At 44.3% G+C, this 14,125-nt stretch overlaps 3 protein-coding genes across 6 annotated transcripts; 1 reads left to right on the forward strand and 2 right to left on the reverse strand.

Moving 5' to 3' along the window:
• Nucleotides 1-9: 9 nt before the first annotated feature.
• Nucleotides 10-2,208, reverse strand: ccdc197 (coiled-coil domain containing 197). Its single transcript, XM_068726375.1, has 9 exons — nt 1,921-2,208; nt 1,774-1,819; nt 1,421-1,597; nt 1,168-1,325; nt 997-1,079; nt 736-908; nt 494-604; nt 291-407; nt 10-198 (listed from the first exon to the last, which is right to left on the reverse strand). The coding sequence occupies exons 1-9, from the start codon at nt 2,028-2,030 to the stop codon at nt 19-21; spliced, it is 1,155 nt and encodes a 384-aa protein (XP_068582476.1). The 5' UTR covers nt 2,031-2,208; the 3' UTR covers nt 10-18.
• A 1,389-nt stretch (nt 2,209-3,597) lies between these two features.
• Nucleotides 3,598-9,230, forward strand: LOC137884540 (ankyrin repeat and SOCS box protein 2-like). Of its 4 annotated transcripts, none has more exons than XM_068726367.1 (9): nt 3,598-3,837; nt 4,346-4,550; nt 6,638-6,807; nt 6,953-7,108; nt 7,195-7,440; nt 7,532-7,703; nt 7,899-8,481; nt 8,566-8,719; nt 8,870-9,230. In XM_068726367.1, the coding sequence occupies exons 2-9, from the start codon at nt 4,429-4,431 to the stop codon at nt 8,998-9,000; spliced, it is 1,734 nt and encodes a 577-aa protein (XP_068582468.1). In that variant the 5' UTR covers nt 3,598-3,837; nt 4,346-4,428; the 3' UTR covers nt 9,001-9,230. The 4 variants fall into 4 exon arrangements, with proteins under 4 accessions (XP_068582468.1, XP_068582467.1, XP_068582469.1 ...); XM_068726368.1 differs by lacking the exon at nt 3,598-3,837 and adding an exon at nt 5,727-5,812 and having other exon boundaries at nt 4,473-4,550; XM_068726366.1 differs by lacking the exon at nt 3,598-3,837 and having other exon boundaries at nt 3,866-4,550.
• A 504-nt stretch (nt 9,231-9,734) lies between these two features.
• On the reverse strand, nt 9,735-10,970 carry LOC137884541 (protein FAM181A-like). Its single transcript, XM_068726369.1, has 2 exons — nt 10,720-10,970; nt 9,735-10,585 (listed from the first exon to the last, which is right to left on the reverse strand). The coding sequence occupies exon 2, from the start codon at nt 10,524-10,526 to the stop codon at nt 9,750-9,752; it is 777 nt and encodes a 258-aa protein (XP_068582470.1). The 5' UTR covers nt 10,527-10,585; nt 10,720-10,970; the 3' UTR covers nt 9,735-9,749.
• Between the last annotated feature and the right edge of the window lie 3,155 nt (nt 10,971-14,125).

Genomic DNA, 14,125 nt, shown 5'->3' on the forward strand with positions numbered 1-14,125 from the left:
AGCAGTTAAAGTTCCCCATCAACTCATGGTCTCACTCTTTCTACTGACTTTACTCGAGCTTTTAATTTGTGTTTTACTGCCGATGCTTTTCATCGACCCCCTCTCCCTTCTGTCAGTCGGAGCCGTCCTGCTCGTCACGGCAGACTCCATCAGCCTCCTCGCTCTCCTCTCCGTGTCCGCCTTGTCCAGGATGCACTCCTGAAATCGTACTCTTCGTCAGTTAAAAAGTAAAGCAGCGTTAAATGCTACCATATAGCAAGCGACTATTTCTACTGTTCTTAAGACGTTACCTTCAGCATGTCCAACATCGTCAGTATGTTCATGTTTTCCAGAGGTCCGTATGTTGACAGATAACACTGCTCTGCAAGATTGTTGATTGCCATAATCAAACGACCCACTTCTTCAACCTGAGTGGCACATTTAAAAACATTTACATCCCTAAATCCAATCTGCAAATTAGCTGAGAGTCCTTTCCGATGTATAATCTGGGAACCTTCTGTCGGTTCAGGCCTTGCTTCGTCAGCAGGTTAGCCTCAGCCTGCTTGTTTTTCTCTTTGAGGCTTTCTAACTCACTCTGGAGTTCAGACAGTTCCTTATTGGCCATCTGCAACACACATCAAATCTCTAATTTAAGCACTGACAATTGAAGGAAAGATGAATATCTGTGTGTGTGTGTGTGTGTGTGTGTGTGTGTGTGTGTGTGTGTGTGTGTGTGTGTGTGTGTGTGTGTCTGACCATTGTTTTAATGCTGTGCTCCTGCTTCATGATCAGCAGTTGCCGCTGGCCCTGCTCCACCTCCTCCTCCAGACGCCCCAAACGCTGCAGCAGCTGCCGGTGGGTGATGGACAGGATCTCGTGGCGCCGAATGATGGGCATCACCAAAGATTCAGACCCGCGATCGAGGTCAGCTGAAAGACATCGTGCGCGTTTGGTCCGTCAGGATGAGCATGGTAAACGTTTTCTTATTGGAGGCCAGTGAGAGTCTGTTTCACTTACTGCTGGGGAAATGATCTATCGTTTTCATCAAGTAGTCCTCGTAGATTTTGTATTTTGACGTTCGCTCCTTTAAAACTTGCTTTCTGTGAATTGAGAAATGGGGAAAAAACGGAGGTTAAAGAAGCGACGGCGTGACCGTTGCATTGAGGCGCGTCGGTCGACAGCTCTCACCTGGCTCTGAGTTGTTTCAGGTGATCCGTCAGATCTTCTATCTCTCTCTGTTTAGACACGTTCAGCTCAAGTGCAGCCTCGTAATTCTTCAGCGCTCGCCGTCGCTTCACTTCGTTTTCAGCCACAAACTTCTCAAACTTCACCACCCTCTCTTTAGTCTGGGTGAAAATACAAATCCCAAACGGTATTTATATTGCCCAGTGTCATTCTAGAGCGTAATCATTCATGCTTTCAAGTGGTTTCAGTTATTCACCTGCTGTTGTTCTAGTTCCAGCTCAGACCTTCTCCGAGCTAGAGCCTCCACGCGGTTCTTAAACTCCTGTCGTTTGAGCGCGAGTTGCTGGTTCACCTTGTCCAACTCGGCCTGTTTCTTCAGAACCAGAGTCTTTTGCAAAGTGTTCACTCCTGCCTCGAGGACTCTGCTGGAAGTCTAAACACGTGATGAACACTCAAACTCTGTCCATGGACCATGGTGTCATCACAGGCCACAAAACTTAATTTTCAGTATCATTATTTTAATATTTAATATTAATATTCTAGTGTCCTCGGTCAACAGCGTATAATGACATCATGTTTTTAACAGCATGCTTACTTATTCCGTCTCACCTCTGTCACAACAGGTAGGTAGTTGACATTCTCCTCCTCTCTGTGTCTGATGAGAAATAGATTTTCAGAACCATTCGATCATTCATAAATGGGTTTAAGAGAGAAACGAAGTTGGCCTCCCGTTGAACAACACAAGCACCGGCCTACCTGGTGTCCTGCAGTTGCGTTACAAAAATGTTTCTTCTTCTTCTTCTGTCCACCGACAGTCTCAGCCGCGGATTGCTGTCCTCTAGGACAGGCAGCGAGGACGTCGCCATGTCTGTTTGTCCCGTAATCCCGATGAGTGAACGAGTCCTGCACTTATTCCACGTTCGAGCGAGACCAGAACGGTTTTTTTTTTGGTTTTTTTCCTTTCCTCCGGATGTTTTCCTGGATTTGTGTTGTCAGTTGTCGTGGAGCCGCGCGCGATACAACAGGGAATGTGCAGGGATAGGTTTCTCCGTTGTCATGGCAACTGCCAGAGGAGGCGGGTTTCTGTTTTTAAATAAATGAGAGCAACGTGTGCACAACGAGGGGGGGGGGGGGGGGGGCATTAAGAGCGCTCACTCCGTTCTGATTTCAGAGAACCGAGTCCCCCAAAACTCTGCTGTAGTCCAGAGAGGGGTTTATGGGATGCACCGATATCAAAGCTCACGTGATGAACCACTCTGCAGACTTTACCAGTGAACAGGTAACCCAGTATTGACAGTGAAATAATAATAAAAGCATAATTAAGAAAAGGAAGTCTGCTGCTTTGGCAACTTTGTATTTAAAGATCTCATTCAGACACGTTTGAGACATATGCTCATATAATCTGCTATAATAGATAGATAGATAGATAGATAGATAGATAGATAGATAGATAGATAGATAGGTTTGTTTGTTTGTTTGTTACAGCAGCAAAAAATATACTTAAGCAATAAAAATAACAGAGTAAAGTATATACAGTATATACAATGAAATAGTATAGTATTAGATGAACTAACTAAACAGTAGTTTAGTTTTGCAAATAATATACAAATGTCATTTCTAATGTTGAACTGGTGGATGCAACATGTCTATATCACTGAACGGTCCGTTCTCAATCTGAGCCGCATGTTGAACCAGGAGCGGTTTGCAAACGAACTTCACCAAATCACACTTTCTAGTTGTATCGACCTTTTTTCCATATATAGTGGACATTGATATATGACACAGTTTTACCAATAAACCATTTTCCTAAAAGACAATTTGACTTGGAAAACCGCAGGTGTAATCACTGACGAGACTTGCTGACGCACTTAAACAATGTTAATGACGTTAACTACACCTAATAAACACCACCTCTCAGTATTAGCACGATCTCCTCTCTTCTCAAACAACTGTACTAAATCCTTCCTTACATACTTACTCAACTTCCATTCATATTAATAAGGGTAGAAGGATCAATACGGATTTTATGTATTCTAGTTTAAATGATACATGCACTAAATGTATTGTGAATCTAAAGCAACACATGCACTGGCATCAATGTACATCTTATTCATACACGTTTATTTATGTATGTGTAACTGCCATAAACATATTGGGTTTATCTTTATGGCTGTACGGCAGGAACTACCAGTGTATCTGTTGTTCCTGTCACAATTAAAGTGAACGTAAAAGCAACAGGTAGTAAATTGCAATTTGTGTTGTGGGTGCTGGCTGTTCTTTTTAACCTGGAATCAGAGAATGACAACATAGTTTAAAAAAAAAAAACAAGTTTGTCTTCATCGTGAGACTCCTCAGAAATGTAGACAAGACCTCAGAGTGGTCTGGTTCCTCCAGCTGTAAATAGATACGCTGATAGACTTGTTTGTGTCAAGTAAACCAGACGCAACTTCCAGTTTTGTTGCAGGAAGCATTCTTCACAAACACTTCTGAAAGAAGGGATTGTGAAACAAAGAAAATCAGCTGTTGTTGTGTGCACATTTTCACACTTCATCGTGTGACAGTGAGAGCGGATACAGCAGAAGGATCATCATCTCTGTCGTTATAGAGGTAGAGCAACGTGTTCGTAATGTTAAAGCAACTTCTTTGAGCGAGGACGAGGAACACTGACACGTGGTGAGTCGCAGTCTTTGAATTACTGTTTTAAGGACAGATTTGATGCACTTTGTCTTCCAAATCTCTCCTCTGTTTTTATCTTTGTTTAAAAAATAAACAGTGTATTCTTAAACCCTTAGGAAATCACTTGCTCATAGCTGAGCAAATAAACACTAACTCCAACTTTATGTGTTGCTCTTGTGCCAACTTTCTGCTGCATAACTCACTGTAACAGTAAACACGACCTCACCTCAGCGCTGCCTCTGGAGCTGCAGAATCAAGTGGAATCAAACACAGTTGAACATGCCCTTAAAAGGCATCCATCCTCATTGCCTGAGCTGCTGCTCTCTGATGTCTACAAGTGCAGATTTCAGCTCCGTCAAAGGAGCTTGGTGTCTAATTCACACAGTGTGACTGTAGAGTGTGTGTGTGTGTGCGCGTGTGTGTGTGTGTGTGTGAGTGTGTGTTTACGCATGTTTTTACATTTGCTAATATAATTGTTCTGACTCTGTTTGGTCTGGATCATCAGGCTCATCGCTGGCCTATGAAGAAGACAGCAGCACGCTGTTGGATGTCTCCGTCCTCAGACTGGACAGCACATCTCCTCCAGTGATGATCGCAGTCAGCAGATCCAGGTCTCTTTACCGGAGACTCAACAAGGACATCAAAGACAGGCTGGCTGTCCACTCCCTGAGTCTCCACACTTCCGCCAACTCAACAGTAAACTTGCTCAGGTGAGGAAACGTAATATTACTTTATGACTCGTCTTTTTTAAGAGAAGTACTGTATAGTATACACATGAAGTTCTCCCTATGCAAATGTCTTATAATAAAACAATCCCTGAGTAATCCCTTTGAAATCTTGACATCAGTCTTTTTTTGGTTGGTGACCTCATGTGCTTATTCATTTTCTATATAAATTGTAGTATTTTTCAAATGGCATGGTTGTCACAACAGCATAATTAGTCTTCAAAAGAAAACAACAAAGAACAGTACTTTGTCTGTGCTGAATATTTGAAGTACAAACTTTGGTGTTTGTGAAGTTGTTTGAATAAATGTGGCTCATTTGCTTGGCTCAGTACAGGAGGCTAAAAGAAATGGTGGTGAAGCTTAATGTTATCTCTGGTTCAACGGAAGGGAAATAAAAAATAAAAACGTTTTAATCTAACATTTGATGTCTACAGCAACACGCTAAATAGTCCCACAATATTTGAGCGGTTTGCATAATCTGGAAGTAAAATGTTACAAAAAGATGTTCAATTATTATCACTTTTTTTCAGCTAACTTTGAAAATACACACACAAAGAAAAAGTGTATGTAAAAGAAAAACAGCACTGTTCAACTGCGTACTGCCTGCAGGAGGCCTGTGAGTGTGCAGCAGCTGTGTGTGTACATCTGCAGGTGTAAACTGCTGTTACTTTAATTGATGCCATAGATTAGCATGTGGTCTGTCAATGAAGAAAAAAACCCTCCCTCTGGTGGAGAAACTGCAGCCCCCTCAAAGTGATATAGTGCGTAAATTACAAGCGGCGCTTCTCATTTAAACAAATGTCATGAACATGAATAATTATGTAACTGTGCCCAACTGCCTCGAACAGTACCTGCTGGTTTTTATAGGAGTTGTATGACGAACTATTGCAGCCACATTTTTAAGAAGGAGTTCTCTGTGCATCTCAGCAGTATACAGTATGAGTCTTTAACTCACCTTTAATAGTTTGACCACAAACTAAATTGATTCAAACATACAATTTGAACAGCTTCTCGACTATCACGTGGGAGAATTGAACGTACTTAAAATATAATTGCGCAATTAAATCAACAAAATGTCAAAACAAAAAGGGAAATAAGGTTGTAAGGATCAGTGGGGCTCCAGTATTTCTAAAGATGACTGTATAGTCCTTCTGATTACAGCAGCTACCTCTTCTCTGAACAACAATGAAGGACACAACAAGATTCAAACAGCATTCTCTATGGACACACGAGTCCAGGACTGCAAAGTGAGTGTCTCGTGAATTGTGGTGGCTCTACCTTTTAATCTCCCGTAGTACTCATTGTAATCCCTCGCTGTGTTTTTCCTCTCATACTAGGCCTGTTCTTCCACACGCTTTTAAGATTACTGTTTTTATTAACTCATTGTTTAATGTGGAAACCAGCCAATTAAATAAAGGCTTCGCGTGCAAAGAAAGACATCTCGGCTGCGTTATCTTCAGCGCTGCTTCGCCCTTATCTCTGGACGTCCGAGTCTCTTGACATATATGGATAAACCCGTCACTCTGACCGCCTGACAATACGGTCCCGAAATAATCTGAGACGGCACAGCTGAGCCCCGCTCGGCGCCGCCACGCTCGCTCCGCCGCCGCCGCCGCCGCCGCCACGCTGTGAGAGGAAACGCTGCCGAGAAATCTCTCATCATCAGTAATGACGAAATTCATCTATTCGGAATACTTATCTCAGTTCCGTAATGCTGGAGGTAAATGCAATAACGTTATGTCGCGACTGCGAGGAGATAGGAGGAGAGGAGACAGACAGAGCGACGCAGCGTCAGAGCCGGAGTGAGTCTTTTGTTGAGTGCGTGTGTGTGTGTGTGTGTGTGTGTGTGTGTGTGTGTGTGTTGGGTGTCCTTCAGCTCAACCGAGGTCTTCTGTGTAACTGTTGTAGAATATGAGTAGGACATATTTAATTGTGATTAAATGAATAGCATATTACACCAGTTAGAGTTGTTCTAATAGTATATTATTAAATATTGGAGATCTCATGGAGCCCTCACATGGTGCTGTTGCCTGATTCAAGTCAATTCAAGTGTTTTTTTCTCTCCTTTTAAGGGATGTTGAGCCGGTGGTCTCTGCCATCAGGAGAGGGGATGTGAAGGCCGTTAATGATCTGGCAACATCCGCTCCTCTCGGCCTGCTGAAGGAGAACAAAGATGGCTGGATACCTCTGCATGATGCCGCCTTCTGCGGACAGACGGAGTGCTTGAAGATCCTACTGAGGGGTATGACATTTAAAAAAGCATTATTAAAGGCAGCGCATTTGTTCTGTTTGAATAGCATGGGCGTTTTGGTGCTCTGTTTGTACATTCTCAAAATGCAAAAAGGAGTCACCGAACTGGTTTGTGTTTTGTGAATATTTTCCTGCAGCCCATCCAGGATCGGTAGACAAACGGACCTTGCAGGAGCAGACGGCCCTGCTGCTCGCTGTGTCTTGTGAACACTTGTCGTGTGTGCAGTGTCTTCTGGAGACAGGCGCCGACCCCGACATCAGCAACAAGAACAAAGAAACCCCTTTGTACAAAGGTGCAGCAGTGTTCTACACAACAGGACTATTCAGAAACAGTATAGATAACTGTATGACAGCCAAATGACGTGTCTGTTTTCTGTAGCGTGTGAGCTGGACGACATGGACATGGTGAGCCTCCTTCTTACCCATGGGGCCACTGTGAACCAGCGGTGTGGTCAGGGTTGGACAGCCCTCCATGAGGCCGTGTCCAGGAACAACACAGAGATCTGTGAGATACTAATCAGAGCCGGGGCCGCAATCAATCCGCCTAATACTTACAGCGTCACGCCGCTCATTGTAGCAGCTCAGCGAGGACAGATGAGGGCGCTCTGCTACCTTCTTGGAAAAGGTACTTTTCTGCACAAAAAAATATGACTCCTTTTTTTAAATGTTTCTAATCCCCATTTCAAGGTTCTAAAAGACCGCATGCTCTTCTGTAGGTGCAGATGTGAACATGCAGACGTGTGACGGGGTCACAGCTCTGCATGAGGCTAGTAAAAATGGCCACAAGGAAAGCGTTGCAGCGCTGTTGACTAAAAACGCAGACGCCAACAAACCCGCCGACTCAGGACTGCTGCCGCTGCATATTGCTGCCCAATTCGGACACCACGAGTAAGTGGCTTGTTGATAAGGTATTATTACAACAGAAAACACAGCTGAAGTTGCAATATTTGTATTCAGCTACAACACGCGTGGTTATAATGTACAACAGAGTGGTTATTATGAATAAGGCCACGACAAGGGTTTTAGAAAACGTCTTAGTATTTGTTGTCTTCATGCATTTTTGTGTCCTCGCTCTGTGTGCAGGATCGTGTCCCTGCTTGTCTCGGTGACAAGTCGAGCCAGGCTCCGCCACAGTTGTATCAGCCCCCTCCACCTGGCAGCAGAGCACAACAGACACACTGTGGCAGCTGTGCTGCTCAAGACAGGTGCCGATGTAAACGCCACGCTGGCCGACAGCCACTCCGTCCAGTATGCTGATCGACGAGCAACAGCTCTCTACTTTGCGATCGCCAACGGCAGCACCAAGACAGCAGAGGTGTTACTGAACGCCGGCGCCGATCTCAGTCTGGACCCGGTCAGTCCTCTACTGATCGCTGTGCGGCAGAGCTGCGTCAGCACCGTGTCCTTGCTGCTGGAGAGAGGGGCCAATGTCAACGCCAGGATACCCTCTTACGCCACTACGTTCCCCGCTGTTGTTGCCCTCTGCATGAGTAATTTGCCTCTGCTCAAGTGTCTTTTGGACAATGGCTGTGATGCCCTCTCCTGTTTTACCTGTACATACGGCTGCGCCCCTCACCCAGCATCAGGAGGCAGCAGCAGAATTGTTTTGCAGAATGACAATATGCTTCCTTTAAACTGCAGTGAGCCGCCAGAAAGAGCAACACAGGTGTGAAAAAATAGGCAAAAAGCAGTGACTGTGATTTTACAATAAGTGAAATGTTCTTTCTAAGTGTATTTTTTTCCTTTTCAGTTCTGTGAGTGGATCTCAACATCCGACATGTGTAAGTGGGCAGGGCCGATCGTAGACTTGCTGCTGGAGCATGTCGGTCATGTTCAGCTTTGCAGCAAGCTCACCGAACAGCTGGACAGCCGAGAAGAATGGCTCTCTGTTAAGAGGAAGTCATGTAAGCGTCTGACAGAATCTTATCACCCTGACATGCAAAACATGTCTCTTTCTATCTTTCACTTCCTCACACATGCATGCAACGCAAATGCGGTCTACAATTATGCAAGCGACAATCCTCTTGATCTTTTTCTCTTTGTCCTGTCCACAGCGTCACCTCGTCCACTGCTGCACCTTTGCAGATTTAGGATTCGGACCCAAATGGGGAGACACAGACTGAAGTCTCTCACAAGTCTACCTCTGCCAGACAGACTGATCAGATACCTGAGCCTGGCTGACTGACTTTAATCTGGACTTCAAGCAACATAGGCATCATAGATGATGACTAAATTTATCAATTTGTGTTTCTTTTTTTAGCTTCATCGCATATCTTTTATGTGAGATGCAATCCTCTATGTGTAAAATATCTATTTATAACATATGTAAAACGTGATAATAAGTTTCTTTAATCCGTCCGTCAGAGTGTTTTGTAGTTTCACAGAAACGCTCAATGAAAGCAAAAATAATCTAATGCCCAAAGGAGTTCTCGAGGGAAGTTGAATCATTTATTTAAAAATAAAAGTCACTGTTTCAAATGGGCCTATCTATCATACATTACTTTGACAAAGACCAAAAAAAAAAAAGCAATCTATGTCCCACATTCTATTCTCATAGTTGAAAGACAAAAGTAAAACAGGATGTGCTCATTCATTTGCATGATGTTTGGTGCTGGAAGAAAGAAAAAAAGAAGAAGAGCATTCATCCTCTGCAGAAACCTAAAAGTAGAAACCTTTTAAATGACTGTCACTGTTCAGATACTTGTAAAGGCATCAGACTGACATGAAAGTGCACACGAAGATGCTGTTCTGCAAGTGCAACTTAGCCCTTTAGATTTAAACAATAAAAATAGATTACGTTTCCAATAAGTGCTCAAGGAAGTGTCTCATGTACAAATGTTGAAAAATGAATGAGTTGGCTTTGTAGAATGCAACATGAACATAATTAGTCCTATTCACACACGTCCTGTGTGACTGCTCCATTAGTAAGGGTAGTTAAATGAATCCAAACACGCTGAAGATCGGTGACTGGACGGTGGGTTTGGTCGGTATGGGTTTGACCACAACGTGCGTGTGGATTTTCTGTCCATAAGGATGCTCGGGTCTCTCTGTCTCTGCTGCTTTACTCCACAGTCCCAGCGGCGGGTGTGGGACAACGATGTGACTGTGGAGGACCTGGTGTCCGTGGTACTGGAAGGGGCAGCAGCCGCACACGTTCACGCAGTGGTGAGAGGTCAGGTCCAATTTCAGCGTCTCTTTATCCGCAGAGCTGCGCCGACTGGACGCCGACAGAGCGGCCTTTGTATCATCCTTATCGCAACTCCTTTTCCTCTTGTCGTTCTCACTGCCCTCGGAAGTGCCTGCATGGTTCCGTTTTAATCCTAAATGTGAGTGATCCCTCTTAGTTGGGGTCAATTTAGGTTCCTCCCAAAACGAGGCTGGTAGTTGGCGTTTCCTCATGGGCACCTGCTCCACGGCGCTCCGCACATTCTCCGCACATTGCGCATCCGAACCGGCCTTCTCCGTGACCTTCACACTCTGGTGAACAGTCCCCACCGGTTTGGCGCACCCATACTCGGCAGACCTGTGCGTGTGGCACCTCGGGACTCTGGAGTACTTTTGGGAGAATCGCTTGAGTTGTTTCTGCAGATACTTCCTGTGATCCACGGAGCGTCTGCACGGAGCTGACTTGTCCAAGGCCGCTTTGATATCGCTGGATGCCAAATTCACAAAATTGAGCAACGTCTTGACTTCACTGTCTGCGTTCGCCATATTTGCAAAGACGTTGATTAAATCAGTCCATGTTGGAGCTTGTAGTCCACCATCGAGATCTAAAGGGGAATCAGAAAAACAACTTAGGATTTGCGCCATTGCACATTTCTCTTTTAAAGGAATTCTGCAACCAAAGCTAAACTGAACGTGATGGTTCTCGGTTGATATTCTTTAATAATAACCCATTGCTCACCACTGCTGGATGGCTCCAGACTCACTCGAAGCCACAGTCCAAGCACAGACTTCCCTCCAGGCTGAGCACTTCAACAAGTTGAATGAATATAAACTCCTTGTAGTTGTTGGTGCTTTCCTTGAACCAATCAGCGACCCCAGGCCCCTCACAATGCACCCAATCAGCCTCCAAGCGCCCTGGTATCGAATTCTTCACCATTGCAAATTGTTGTCATGGAGACCTGGAAAAAAGGCCGCTGAGGGGATGCGATATTTCTCCTGCACGGTGATTTCCGCGCGTTGGCCAAACATCTCCAAAAAGCCGGAGTACGCATGAATACAAAATGAGCGCAAGTTTTGCTGAAATAGGCATGCATTCTCACTTTATCCTGGAGCGGTTAAAGTTTAGTTTTAAACATGGATAACCCCCCCCCCCCCCCCCCCCCCCCCCCCCCCAAGAGTGATGTCAGCTGTAGGATTTGGTGAGGGGGGGATCTAAAGAGTGCATAACCATGGAAAGGGGCTTGAACGCTCAAGAATCTTGTCTTTCTGTTTGCCCCCTCAATCGAGCGACACAAAGGCTGAATTACTCATTCAAACCTCGCGGGACAAAGGGAAAGGAGCTGGATAGCACTCCTGCATTTGTAGTCAAACATTTAGAGACTTAAATCGAGTCGTCATGAAGGAGAAAGAGTCGGACAAAGCCCATAGAATTGCCATCAGCAAACATTTTCCTGTGTCATATTATGGGGTCTCCATGGCTCCCTCTGGCCCGCGGACAATAGCACAAGTTTGCACACTCGAATACTGTCACCCTGCCAACGGCAACAAGGGCCCAAAACAGGACAATCCCCAGAGAAAGCATGGGCTCCGCGGGGAAGGTTGCAATGGAGGAGGAAAAGGGGACTTGTGAAATGCTAATTGAGCTTCATCCCCTTATTGAAGTGGAAAAAAAAAAAAAAGAGTACCTATCGTTCCATTGAACCGCAGCAGCAGCAAAGGACTGAGATGTGAGGAAACCGTTTGTCTGGTAAGTAACACCTCGTGCGTGTGCACCACGCTACCCTGAAAGCATTATCCGAACTACTCCTGCACCAGGACGCATCATTTCTGAAAAACATTCTGCAGTCTACATCGAAGGCTACAGGCCATTTATTCCGAGGGAGCCGCAGCACAACATGATTGATTGCCTCATTCACTCAGTTTGGGGTTGTCTGAGGAGAGCCCCGCAGGTCTATATGTGCTCTGGCTGGTCTATCTTTTTAGGCAGTGCATCCCTCTTGTTCTGGAGAGGCAATGGGACCCTATTGTCCTCCTCTCTTCTTCTTCCTTTCACCTCTCTGTTCAGCTGAAAAGGCCAATTAACAATGGGGCTCCCCTCCCCTGGCCTGTCACCCCACTCCTGTGCTTTTGAAGTGAGGGAGAAAGAGGAAGCATAGTGGCATCCTTAAATCCCACAATGTGACGCTGTCCTGGTGACAAGACAGGTGGACGAAATGTTTGTCCAGGATTGAGCTGATTTATGGGACTTCTGGAAAAACATTGAGCCAAATGACAATATTCACTCATTTCTGTATTTACCTTTACACTTTAATCCAACTGTAGAGGCTCATGGGAGTCTGTACAGGGAAACCAACACAACACACAAGTTAAAGTGTCACTTTAAAACTGCTGCATGTGCACCCAAGATATGGACCTTACTTGCATATCTTGGGAGCTGCAGGCAAACTGCCACTTAGAAAAGGTTGCAGTCTGGGAGTGTTTGGGGTCTCCAGTGATGCACTTGTGTTTTCTCTCTATTTCACTTTTGTAAAAAAACATATTTGAATTGTGATAGAAATGACAATACTCTATCTGCAGATACAAAATAAGTACAGATGAGTTTACAATTAATAGAAACCGCTAGAATAACACAAATCCAGCAATGCAAAATATCAACTTCAGACAAAAATGCATTTTCTGTCCTTTCCTCTACTTACTGTATCCACTTGTTCCAATGATCTGTTAATATATATATAAATCGCATGTGTTGCCAGACTGTCCCACTAGATGGCAATCTACCTCCACACTGATACAAGCTGGGCTAATACAATAAAGGAGAAACACACAAAGATGAATGCAGTGGAGTTAATTTGCTCTGAACATTATTATCCCTTAAATGACAAAGGGAATTCAAATCTCTTTTTTCTTTGGTGCAAGTAATATTTCTGTGCTCTGTTTTTGTCCAGAGATGCAGATTAAGTATCGCAGCAAGAATAATAACACTGAAAGACCACAGTAATTGTATTAAGAGGTTTTCTTATCTGAGTATAAAAGGGGCCGTGATGCATGTTGTGGCAGATTGCTGCTAGTTGGAAGGAGGTGAGGCGGCAGGAAGGAACCAGGAGGACGTAGTGCTTTCCTCTTGTCAGATAATCGATACTGGGGACAGACTGTAGAGGATGGACGAGCTGAACCGCCAGGCACACTATACGCCGAATCCAGGCTTGCTCTATACTTCAGAAACTCTTGAGAAATCCCTGCATTGTATGCAACAAACGCAGCTCAGCATCATATGTGGATTTTCCACTCCAAAAGCCATCTACTGCTCTTGTGCATTAGCTCACCCCATTACTGTCGGCGAAGAGCTTTTTGATGGGCAAGAGATGGGATAAATGCTCGGCTGACCAAAAGGCTGTAGGGCTAGACGCTAGATGATTCCATTGATCTTAATCCAAAGTAGTTTGAATATTGGCTTAGATGCTGTTTGTGTTATTTGGAATAAGCGGTGACACCATTGGCTGTCACTTCTGCTATTTAAACCACGAGCAACACTTTCAAACAGAAGTCATTTTTGGTAAAGCGAACGACTGTGGATTCATGAACCATGAGTAGGCAATGAAAATGTCACCCAGGCCATGGCAGCATGTTGGTGTACCGAGCAGAGAAACCTGCAAACAAATGCCTTCGAGCAAGACGATGGATTGTTAACAGTTGAAGGGGCAGTGCTGCGGCAGCAACAACGATCCCTGTAGTGGATGCTGAAGGGAAAGTATTTAAACGGTGTAGGGCTGCAACTAACCAGAATTGATGAAAGTCTATAAAATATCAGGGAGTAGTGGGAAAAAAAAAATCCCCATTTTCTCAATTCCCAAAGTAACATCTCCAAATGTCTTGGTTTGTCCAATTAACAGTCCAAAAAAACCCAAAATATATTCAAATTACAATTATATAAGACTGAAAAAACAGCAATTCTCACATTTGAACTTGGTATAATTTGCAGCTTTTTCTTCTATAGAATGACAATCACCAAATAGTTACTGATTCATATTTTCTGTAATCCCATAATCAACAATTGCTCTAGACTTGTGATCAATAAAGTAAACCCACTGTCAGCATTAGGAGTAGTTAGTGCGAGGACTTAATAACTATCAAAACAACTCCTCTTC

The sequence above is a fragment of the Cebidichthys violaceus genome, unplaced genomic scaffold (genome assembly GCF_023349555.1).
Source record: "Cebidichthys violaceus isolate CVI_PGR_0920_01 unplaced genomic scaffold, fCebVio1.0.p SCAF_39, whole genome shotgun sequence".
Lineage (NCBI taxonomy): Eukaryota > Metazoa > Chordata > Actinopteri > Perciformes > Stichaeidae > Cebidichthys > Cebidichthys violaceus.